Genomic DNA, 12,103 nt, shown 5'->3' on the forward strand with positions numbered 1-12,103 from the left:
TTTGAGTTGCAGGGCTCAAATTTATAAACTTAAGTAACCATCATCCTTGCATGTGATGGTTACTTATGACCCTAAAGGAAACAAGTTCATAAATAAAGCTTTGGTATGTTGTTAGACTAGAGGTATAATTGTGAGTCACCATGTGGGTGTTGGGAACTGAACCCTGGTCCTCTGGAAGAGCCAGTGAACTTAATCATTTAGCCATCTCTACAAACATTCTTACTAAGAAAGATGAAGTTAGGCTTAGTGATGCATGACTGTAATCTCTGAGAACCAGAAGGAAAAGGATTGTCATGAATTTGATGACGTACTCAGGTATATAGCCAGGACAAAATAGCAAAACAAAAATAACAAGTAATCTCAAAATACAAAAAAAAAAAAAAAGGAAAAAATTCTGGAGATGATGCATGATATCCCCCTCATTCCTATAATCTCAGCACTCTAGCCTGAGACAGGAAGATCATCTCAAGTTTGAGGTCAGTCTGGGCTACAGAGTGAGACCATCTCAAAAAACAAAACATAACAGCCAGGCGGTGGCGCATGCCTTTAATCCCAGCACCCAGGAGACAGAGACAGGTGGAACGCTGAGTTCAAGACCAGCCTGATCTACAAAGCGAGTTCCAGGACAGTCAGGACTGAAGCTCATGGGCTAGCTGACCTGGTATATGCAGTGATGAACAAGAGATCCTGTCTCCAATGAGGTGGAAAGGCTAGAACCAGCAACTGAAAGTTGACTCTTGTTTCCATACATTGCATATGCATACCCACACTCACATAAACTACACACACACACACACACAAACACACACACACATGAAACACAAAAAGAATAAAGAAAAATGAGTGCAGTGAGAAGGAGGAAGGCAAATACTTGTAGCCCCAGGTATCCAGGTTACCATAGCAGGATACGCTGCTATCCTGCTATCCAGAAGGATACGCTGCTATCCTGCTATCCAGAAGGAGGGTTGAAGTAAGAGTCCATCTGTTGATTCTTTGCCAATGTAACAAGGGGGCGGGAGGGAGAAAACGAAAGAGGAAGGTAGGAACAAAAGTGAAGTACAGAAGTTCTCTTTGTGAGCTTACTTTCTGGAAATGTTTTTTCTCTTATATAATAAAATTGTTAGACTTAACAAATGTGTCAGAATATCACAGTGACTCTTTGACGCCTTATAGTTATTTGTAAATATCACAGAAATTATTTGATGTGACTCAAAGTGTTGGGTTTTATCAGTCTCTAAGTAATTTAGTAGTGCATGTTATGTCAGAAGTTAGTCTGTTCTTCTGCGTATATATGTAGTATAAACACTGTTTAAGTGGCATGCCTTTTCATAAGACAGGTAATGATGTAAAACGTTCCCTGTTAGGGTTTTCAGAATGAAATCATCAATAAGTACCTGTGTTGAATGCAGTTTGTAATGTCTCAGAGCAGTTTCTAATACAATCGTTTTCAAGTTGAATCAACTTCTTTAAGAGTTTCTGGGGAGAGTCAGCAGTTTAAAATTTAAAAAAATGTGAATTTCGTCTATGGAAGTTGGATGTTTTGCCCCTTAGCATTGAATTGGCGAATGCTGAAAACTTTCAAAAATGTTTATTTTACAGCTCAGCCTAGACTTAGTAAGATGTATGACTGTGTTCAGTTTGCTCTGTTTGCTGATGTTTTATTGGTTTATGCTGTATAGACTAATCCTCTGCTATCCCACCTTGCCATATGAGTGCTAGTGCATGTGCCATTAAAGGTTTCTAAATGCATGCAAACATTTTTTCATTAACAAAAAGATAAGTTGTTCTCACTTATAAAAGAATAATGAAAGAGATGAATGAATAATGTAAGAGCTTAAAACTTAAAACTTGAAGGTTCTTATCCTAATCCTCAATAAGTTCTTCTTTAAAAAAAAAAATCTGTTTTACTTTGTATCAGTATTCAGTGAGAAATCATAATTCTTTTTGTGTAGTGCCTCAAGGCAAACAAGATGACAGAGATTGGCTCTTTGTAATTACCTTGTCTGCTCAAAGAAAAATATCAGAGGTAGAGCTGCCTCATCCAGCCATTGGACTTTGATACCTCTCATAGGGTGTAGATGAAATTGTAATGGTTAAATTAAATCACCACTATCTGGGATGGAAGGGTGGAGAAACAGACATGAATTTCAATAGAGGTTCTGGTATTAGTGTTAGGGTTAGTATATATAATGTACTAATAGTTACCTGGTTGGTTTAAGGAATACATTTTCTCAAAGAGTTGTTCGGAAAAAAAAAAAAGTAGTCAGGAGGTCTTTTTGGATTTCCTTGGACAGTATGTCTGTTCGTGAGGCAATTCCTGAGTGCATTTTAATGTGTTCTCTGGATGTATATACATCAGTGTCTCGTCTTTTTGTTTTGCAGAGTTGGAGGGCTATCCGGTGTATCAATGCCTTATTGATAATGGCAGAACACCCGCCGTTGCTAGACACAGCTCAGATTTTAAGTAGCGACATCTCTCTTCTGTCTGCCCCCATTGTAAGTGCAGATGGAACACAACAGGTAAGGAAATGGAAGTGTAAGTTACCTTGTGTCTTATTATTGTTGGTTTCTTATAGCTAAGGGGCTACTTTCTTTGCTGTTGAATAACTAGTAGTAATAGACTTTTAGATTTTTCTGTCCTCTGCGAACATGGCAAGGAAAGTGTTTGTCTTGGTTTTTGTCTTCATGTGTGCTCACATACTTTCTTAGCATCACCTTCTTTTGCTAACTTGCTTTTCAGGGTCAGATGGGAGTCTCTTAAGGTTTCTCCTCCCACACTAACCACAGATGTAGCAGATACTCATGGACTTTTATGAGTCTCTGACAGATTTCTGCTAACATTTGTTGCTTGAGGCCAGTCACTGGCTTCAGTGTGCCTATTAATTAGTTAATCACAGTACACTGCCCTGGTCGCTGTAGCTATGTGTGTTCTGCTGAGGGGAAGATACAGGACCAGGCTGACATATCACCACAGTAGCTTGTGCCTTGTTTCTCTTCTCTCAAAAAAGGAGAATCCATTGGTAAAAATTCCTTAAGACCTGAGGGCACTGAGGCTCTGAAGTAGCATAAGTGGTGTAAATGGTGTCAGGAATAGTACACACTAAAGCAGAAATATGGGGGAGTGGTCCGGTAGCTGTAGGACTGGCTATATATAAAAACCACACAGAAATACAGCTGGAGAAACGGCTCAGTAGTTAAGTACACTTGTTTTTCTTGCAAAGGACCCAGGTTCAGTTCCCACCATCCCACATGGTTTGCAACTGTCTTTAACTTCAGTTCCAGTGTCATCTTCTGGCCTCTGGGGACACTAGACATACACACAGTGCACTTACATATACACAGGGAAAATACTCATACACATAAAATTAAAAGGTATTTTTTAAAAACTGTATAAGAGACAATAATTGGCGGTAGGCAGGCAATAAACTTGACAGTGGATATTTTATTTATTTGTTTGTTTATTTATTTATTTATTTATTTTGAGATAGGGTTTCTCTGAGTAACAGTTCTGGCTGTCCTAGAACTCACTGTGTAGACTTGGCTGGCCTCAAACTCAAAGATCCAGTTTTCTTTGCCTCCCAAGTGCTGGGATTAAAGGCATATGCCACCACTGTCTGGCGACAGTGGATGTTCTTAATATTGGTTCAAGAACTGACTAATAAGCCAAGTCAGAGCTCCTCTGCGAGTCGTGACATCATCTGGAGCCTGGGGAAAACAGCAAACTATAATATACTTCTGCAGGCAGCAGAAAGCATGTGCCAGAATGGTATGGGAATTCCACAGCAACAGATAGATACTTTCATCTGTTGTCTGGACTTTCTCAGTGGGATGCTTTCTCTTGTATCTCTTGGGATCAAATTAACTTCCTTATATTTGGCTATTAAGATTACCTATCCCCTCAAGAATACTTTGTTTTTATTCACTACTTATATCTACTAATGTATTAGCTATAGTGGGTTTGGCTTGTGGATTATAGCAGGAGTCTTCTGACATCTAGTGCTGCTTTTAGAGAAACAGTGATAGGCATCCTCTCTTTTGACTGGCACAGCTGAGTCTCTTTTGGCTTTGTCTTCTTACTAGTAGATTTTTTTTTTTTTTGAGACAGGGTCTCACTGTGTAGCTCTGAGTGGCCTGGAACTTGCTATGCAGACCAGTGTCTTCAAATTCACAGAGCTCTCCCAGCCTCTGCTTCCCAAGTGCTGGAATTAAAGGTGTGCACCACCAACACTCAGTAATAGATTTTCGTTTTTTTTAAATAATAATTTTATTTATTTGAAATTGTAACCTAGTTACATCATTTCCTCCTTCCCTTTCCTCCCCCTAACCCTGCCATGTTGTACACATATCACCGACCCCCCCACACACACTGCCCAATCTGTATCATGTTACCTGTATATATGTGATCTCAGGGCTGACCACTTGATTCTAGATAACCATTTGTAGGGATTCTTCCTGGGGAAGCCTATTCTTCCACTCAAAGCATTCCCAGTTCTTGCCCATAGTTCTTTGGCTAGGTTGAGGGCCCTCAAGTTTTCCTCTATCTCATTATCATGTCCTTTGTGTCGTCATTGTTCAGGTCTTTTTTAGGCAGCCATGTTGATGAGACTTGTTGAGTGTAGCCTTTCTTGCTTTTCTAGGAGACACAACCACACAATAACCTTCCTATGCCTCTGGTTCTTAAAACCCAGCCTCTCTTCTGTAATGATCCCTGAGCCTTAGGTTCAGGAGTTGTGCTGTAGATTCGTCAGTTGGAACTGGGCACCACATGATCCCTTATTCTCTGCAGTTTGATCTGTTGTGCTTTTTCTGGAAGTCTCTGTTTGTTACAAAGAGAACTTTCTTTGATGAGAGGTGTGTTTATTTTTTATGCATTTTAGGCTTGTAAGAAAAATTGAATGACTATATGGAGGGTTCTAATACATCACTTCCTCAGTGGTTCTCTCTGTTAACCATCAGTGTTAAATATTAACATATAAAATACAACCCAAATGACATCACTAGACAATATATGCAGTCCCTCAGCCACCAAAACATCATTATTTGGTGAATGTCAGTGTTAAGTTTCATGCTTCGTGTTCTGTAGTTCTATGATTTTTGACATGTGGATACAGTATACTTAAATTATCATATACAGAGTACTTTTCCAACTCCAAGAAGTCCTGTGTTTCCCCAGTCATCTCTCCTTCACTGTCCCTGAGGTTGGGAGCCACTAAGGTTTTCTTGCTGTCTGATGTACTTCTATCTTTCCTGGAATGCCATGTAATTGAATTCACAGTGTAGCCTTTTCCAGTTGGTTACTCTGATTTCACAAAATGGTCTGGACAGTTTCTTCTCAGGGTCTAATTGGCCCTTCCTGTTTTATTATTGTGTAATAAACATTGTGTGCTTGTTCTAGATCAGATCATTTGTCTAGTTTTCTTTTGAAACCTACCTTGCGTACCTTGAGTTTTGAACACTTATGTGTATATTTAACATTCTGGTGCAGAGTTCAGGGCGAATCTCAGCTTTAGCTAAGGGTGTACATAGTAAGAGAATGACTGTTGGGTCACGTTATAAAGCAGTGTTTAGTTTTGTAGGAAGCTGCCCAACTGTCTTCTAGAGTGTGTGGTTTTAGGTTTGATCTGAGATACTCTCAGTGCTAGAGGAAATAAGAATGTTGGAATGACTAATGCTGTTGGAAACTTCACATTTGCTCAGTTTCAGGGAACGTGAGTTTCACAAGTGGGATGCTCGGTTCTGTGCATGTTGCCACCATCAGAGACAGTCAGATATTTTGGTTTCTCATGTAGCTCAACAGTTTTCTAATTTAAATTTAACTTCTTTAGCGTCTATGCATTCTTCTTCTGAACAGATTGAATATACTTAAGATGTTGGTGAAGATAATCTTGGGCTGGACTAGCATGTAGTTCAGTGATAGAGCATATGCTTAGCCCATGGTAGGCCCTGGATATGACCCCCAGCACTACCACTTAGAAGCAGAACTACTCACCAAGTCCTGTGGGAGTCTTAATCATAATTGTTTCCATTTAGTCTCTTTTATTGTTTTGTAAGTGTCCCATCTGATGTGTCTCCACAGGCTTTTGCTTTATGGTGGAGACCAAGAGAACACAGAGATGCTGATAACATTATCTGAAGCTTTTTATTATTTGCATTTTCCAAAGAAAGCTGACAGGTGTGAGATAGTAGCATGTGCTGTAAGGAAGCCTCGACTGAGAGCTTTGCTGGAAGAGGGTCCATGAAAGGCAAGGCAGGACAAATGGGATTGGCTAGTTTTTTTTTTTTGAGACAGGGTTTCTCTGTGTAGCTTTGCACCTTTTCTGGATCTTGCTCTGTAGACGAGGCTGGCCTCGAACTCACAAAGTTCTGCCTGGCTCTGCCTCCTGAGTGCTGGGATTAAAGGCGTTCGCCACCACTGCCCGGTTGGGATTGGCTAGTTGTGATAATGCCAGTAGACTTTGAGCAGTGGGGTATTTCTTAGTTGCTTGGTACCCCCTGCCCCCATGATTTAGAAAAGGGGAAATGCTGGCTTGATATATACATATTAGATAAGGTGTTTGAGGTTGTAAAGTTGGGACTGGTTGGTTTGGTATAATAAGGGGTGTTCCTGACCATGCTCTTTATCATCCCTGAGAATGGGCTATCTCTTTGAAAGGCAGACTGTTTCATGTGGATGAAAATGTTTAAGGGGCATAAAGCAAGGGAAAGACTGAACATAAAGAGAACCTGAGTTAAGGTCAAATTAGTGATAAATAATTTGTGAACTATCAAGTAGGTAGAATTACTAAACAAGTCAGGACAAAGTGAGAAGATGAAATCTTCCAGGCATTTCATTTGAATATCTATATGGGGATGGCAAGAACACTCACTAAGACCAGCAAGCCCCAGTAGCCAGGAAAAGTAATAGAATTTTATGGTGAAATATCCTTTTAAACAGTAAGTCAAAAATTTTCTTGCACACGCTATATGTCCATCAGAGGTTAACTGCGGCTCTGCCTTTGTTGTCTTCTCTTGAGACCCATCCTTGTAGGTTGTCGCTGGTAACTTTCAAATCCATGCTGCCCTCCATTCACATCTCACTGGCCACCAGTGGGCTGGGAGAATCTAACTTTAGGGCAAGGTAGTATGCATTTGGAAAAAGAGTCCTCTACACCGGAGAGAACAGAGGTATCAACAGGTTTAGGATTTAAGGGAACGGAATATGAGAAAACTTGAAATGATTTTTAGGTCTTTGGGGATGTGTAAGCAGAGGAAATGAAAGCAGTCACCATCCAAGCCCATGCCATGTGTTATGCTGAGCCAAGCCTGTCTGCGCACTGTTTCCTTCATTCTTACCACAGTCTCAGAAAGCATGAAGATTTCCATCTTTTTAGAGACTAGGAATTACAGCGATGTTTAGTTGTGTGTTACTAGATTTTATCAGTAGCTTCTAAAAGGAGAGACAGGGATCAAGCTGACCCTGTAAGGTTCCTAGTCACATAGCATAGTTTTAATTGCCATAAAAATTAGCTTAATAGGCAAGATTCATAAAAGATCACATTGGAGTCAGAGATCTAAAATTACCGACATATTAGAGGTAGTAAAGCCATAGGAATATGTGAGATTATTTGTAATGAAGGAGCTTATTTTGGTGTGCATGTAGGGGAAATGTTAGTAATTAGTAATACAGCTCCCAAATTAGCAGGTCTGTGGCTGTTTGAATTGAGTGGAGCTGCTTGAAGCTGCCTATGGCATCCTGTTCCTTGGCTTTCTTTTTTTTTCATGGACTTCAGTGGTCTTCTTGCTTTTCCAGCTGTTCCCACCACGGGGAACTGCAGTGTCAACCATCTGGCCCTGTATTAGGCAAACATGCAGTAACAGAGCACTGGCCCCGTGACCGTGGTTTCCAGAGAACCACTAGCTGAGTCTGATAACGACAGTTCTTTGGAGATGAAACATCTATGGAGCTCTATCATTCTGACCTTCAGTTGCCATTGTGGCTTTAAGACTTAGTTTTCAAGGTTGAGGATAGGGAGGAGAGGAGAGCATGGCTTGAGTGGTTCAAAGCCCACTGTTCCTCCAGGATCCAGCTGTTTCCTTGAGCAGAGGAAATCAAAAACAGCAGTGAAGACAAGTAGGGATGTTTCCTTCTTCTCCCTCTACACCACTTAAACAAACCTAAAAGTTGCATTTCTGAGATGAGCATGTACTGTTGCTATTTTATCTCTGTGGAGGTTATGTGTAGTTAAATGGGAAATAAGGTTTACTAGTAACGGAAATTCAGATATGGGAACTTTAGAAAGTGATCAGACTTAATTTTAAAAAGATATAAATTAAGTTATGCATTTTTAAAAACAGATACTTATGTACCAAGCTACTCCCATTTATTGAACCTTGGGATTCAGATTTCTGAGACATTAAAGTAATCGCTCACATGTTTGTGCAGCAGAACCCTAATGCAGACCTTGGGTCACAGTTTCACAGCAGCTGAACTTGTCTTCTCATTGCTTTGTAGCTTAAAATAGTTTGTTGTTAAAGTCTTGCTTAGAAGCTCTAGGAAAGTTAGAATTTAAGCAGTAAAGCAGGACCCTACTTTCCATTGGTTTATTTCTTTTGATATCTACACCATGCTGCTTTCCATAGTGCTTCATGAGAAAATAAAATAACTTTAAAAACAAAAACAAAAATGAACTCCATTATCAGATGTGAGGAGAAATCATGAGGACTTAAGTTCAGTACTCAGAAACCACTTTTCTTTTTAAATTAACCTTTTTATACATAAGGTTAATTTATACATAACGTATCTACATGATTCAGACTAGATCTACTAATATTGTTTTTATAAACCTTATCTGAAAAGCTTTACTTTACAGTAAAGGTTCAGTTGTGCTCCTCCCTAAAACATTAGCTGCCTGCATATTTAAGTACCGCCTCTGTGTAAAATATGATGTTGATTCTTGTCCTAATAGATAATAAAAGTTTATTTATAGTTAGGTTGAATTACAGCGTAGTCAGGAAAAGTGTTTCTTAAAATATTATTGCTTTCTTAGGAATTGATGCACAAGTCAATTTCAGAAGCATGTACAGAGGTTACTACTATTAGGTAATGTATAAGGATCCTAAATAAAAATAAATTTCTAAATAATGATGCCCGAACCCCACAAACTTATAGATCAGCATATTAGATTGAATGCCAAAACTGCTTTAATACTTGGTAATACTATAGTATACTAAAAAAAATAATTTTCTTATCCCAAGATTTTAACATGTATCTTTTATGCCTCCCTTTTGGGGATGGTGCATGAATAACACCCTCATTCTTTAGTTAGCAAGCAACAGTCCCAGGGATCCATATGTATCTTTAAACATGCTGCAGGCCGGGCGGTGGTGGTGCATGCCTTTAGTCCCAGCACTAGGAAAGCAGAGCTAGGCGGACCTCTTTGCGTTCGAGGCCAGTCTGATCTACAGAGTAAGATCCAGGATAGGCACCAAAACAACACAGAGAAACCCTGTCTCAAACAAACAAACAAACAAACAAACAAACAAACACATGTTGTGGACCCTTAATAATTTTTTCACCAATGTAACTCAGAAACTTATTGTAAATCTAAAGAGGCTAGTAACCTTAATGGGCACATTAATGAATGCCTTTTGTTCCCAGAGAGCAATTTATGTTTAGTGAAAGTTGAGCCACAGATTGTCTACAAAAACCTCTTCTCCAGGAGTTAGTCATAGGATGAATTCAAGGTTTGAGGGAAGAAGGGATGTTGCAATTAGCTTTAAAGGAAGAAAATGCAAATTAAAACTTCAATGAGGCCCTGGGTGTGGTCTCCAGAACCATAAAACAAAACAAAACTTAAAAAGAAAGTAAGTATTAACCAGCCTCACATTGAAAGGCATCAGTGGGATCTCTTATACACTGCTGGCTGTCTGTTTTGATGGAGTTATCAGGAGCTGCAAGCCAGTAATGATGTCAAACTTGCTAAATATTAGAAGTTGGTCTTGAACTGATTCATCTCCTAGCTTCAGTTCCCAAGTGCTGGGAAAAGTATGCACTACTATGCCAAGAAAATCTTATACATGTATGTAAGGGCACATGCACAAAACTGTTCATTGCATTTTTTTTCCCTGAATAATTGGAAGTGGTATAAATGATCCATAGTAGGGAAATAGGGACAGATTTTAGAAAATTCATGAAGAGGATTCATGCTTGAATAATGCTTACTGGTATTCTAAGGGCATGTTGTATGGGTATACATACAACTACATAAACTGCCAAAACGACAACAACAACAAAAACCAAAGAAATATACAAGGATGTAGGTATAGACTATTAAAGATGAAAAGATATACTCCAGATTCATACACAGTCACATACTCACACAACCATGCACACAACCTCTAAACTTACACTTATCAAAGGAGTATCATTGAGCAATATTAAAATTCTGGTTGATGCTTACAAGTAATGAATATAATACTTCCTACTTTTCCATTTATTTGAAATACAAAATACAAAGATATGAGATTATATATTTTAGGATAGTTGATAAAGGTTTTAAATGTTATATTTTGACTTTTAGATTTGATCTAATAACCAATAGGCAGTCAATAATGTTTCAAAAATAGATAAGTGAAATGAGAAAAATGCTTGAATTATTTTGGCTTAGGAATAGTCATAAGGAAAGACCCAGAAAGATGCAGTGCCATCAGCTTTAGAGGAAGATGCAGTGACAGCGGCCAGTGCCATCAGCTTTAGAAAGCTGCTGGATTATGTGTGAACCATGATCATGAGGCTTCTGGTGGGGTTGCTGTCCCTATGTGGTTAGCTTCCTGTTTGCACCAACCACATGAACAATGTGAACAAAGTTTTCTTTGTAAAAGAGTAGCACCTGCTAAGACAGGTTATAATGCATATTTGTACTCCTAACACTTAGGAGGCTGAGGCAGGAGGATTGTCTTGAGTTTGAGGTCAACTTGGGCTGCATAGCAATACCCTATCTCAGAAAAAGCTAAACAAAATAATATTCTACATTAGCATTTGCTATTTAACTTCTGCAAATTCTGAAGTTGGGGAGAATTTGACGAAGAATCTGGCTGAAAGATTTCCCTGGGATCCAAACCAGTGAGGTGAAATGGTCTGGTCCAACTGGTGATAGCAACACCAGATGCAAGGAGATGAGCCTTTGTGCTGTTCTCTCAAGTGTATGCTTCAGTAATCACAAATGATTCTGCTTTTATTGGATTTTCTATAGGAGAGCTGTGAAAGTTTATATAGAAGAGGGGATGGCATGCCAATTCTATCACAAGAATGATTCTTCCCACATAGTCAGTTGCAGGGACATGGGAAGGTGCAGGTACTAGAACCTCTTTCTAGAGCATCCTCTGGTTCTGCCAGCTCCCAGTGCACAGTGCTTAGCCATATTGAAAGATTGTATGCTTTCCTTGAACACTGATTTATTGTTCTGAGTTCACAGTACTTCTTCAGTTCCAAATAAATACAGAACCATCAAATTTTTATTTTCAGTTTATTGGATTGGTTAAGAATCTCAGCATTCTTTACTAACTGCATGCTAAAATATATATGTAATTTAAATATTGAGATTAAAAAGATGGGACATATGTTATGCAAACTATAACCAGAACAGAAATGGCATTCTGTTTAAGAGAACTATATATAGCCTTTAAGTTAAAGAAAGGTTACTTGAGGTATTATCAGTTTTAAAATAGGAGGGACTAATTTTGGGCTTGTAGAGATGGGTCAGTGGTTAAGAGCTTGTTCTGCTTTTGCAGAGGACTTCAGTTTGGTTCCCAGCACCCACATTGGACAGGTTGGTGTTGCCTGTAACTTGCACTCCAGGGCATACAATGCCCCCTGCTGGTCTTCACGGGGGGGCGGGGGGGAACTGCACTCACATATACATACCCCCATACGGACATACATGTATCTACATAATTTTAAAATAAAAAATCTTAAAAAAAAAAAAAAAGGCCAGTCAGCATGTAACAATAGAATTCCCCAGCTGGGTGGTGTTGGCTTATGCCTTTAATCCCAGCACTTGGGAGGCAGAGGCAGGCAGATGTCTGTGAGTTTGAGGCCAGCCTGGTCTACAGAGCTAATTCCAGG

The 12,103-nt window shown here is 39.2% G+C and overlaps 1 protein-coding gene across 3 annotated transcripts in view; it reads left to right on the top strand.

Annotated features, from left to right (window-relative positions):
• Fndc3a (fibronectin type III domain containing 3A) overlaps positions 1 to 12,103 on the top strand; it is a 150,384-nt gene that overhangs the window by 17,408 nt on the left and 120,873 nt on the right. For all 3 annotated transcript variants that reach the window (XM_037208395.1, XM_028877631.2, XM_028877630.2), the window contains exon 2: positions 2,383 to 2,520. In XM_037208395.1, coding sequence (XP_037064290.1) covers positions 2,422 to 2,520 — 99 coding nt within the window. In that variant the 5' untranslated portion in view covers positions 2,383 to 2,421. The remainder of the gene's footprint in view (positions 1 to 2,382; positions 2,521 to 12,103) is intronic.

The sequence above is a fragment of the Peromyscus leucopus genome, chromosome 9 (genome assembly GCF_004664715.2).
Source record: "Peromyscus leucopus breed LL Stock chromosome 9, UCI_PerLeu_2.1, whole genome shotgun sequence".
Classification (NCBI taxonomy): domain Eukaryota; kingdom Metazoa; phylum Chordata; class Mammalia; order Rodentia; family Cricetidae; genus Peromyscus; species Peromyscus leucopus.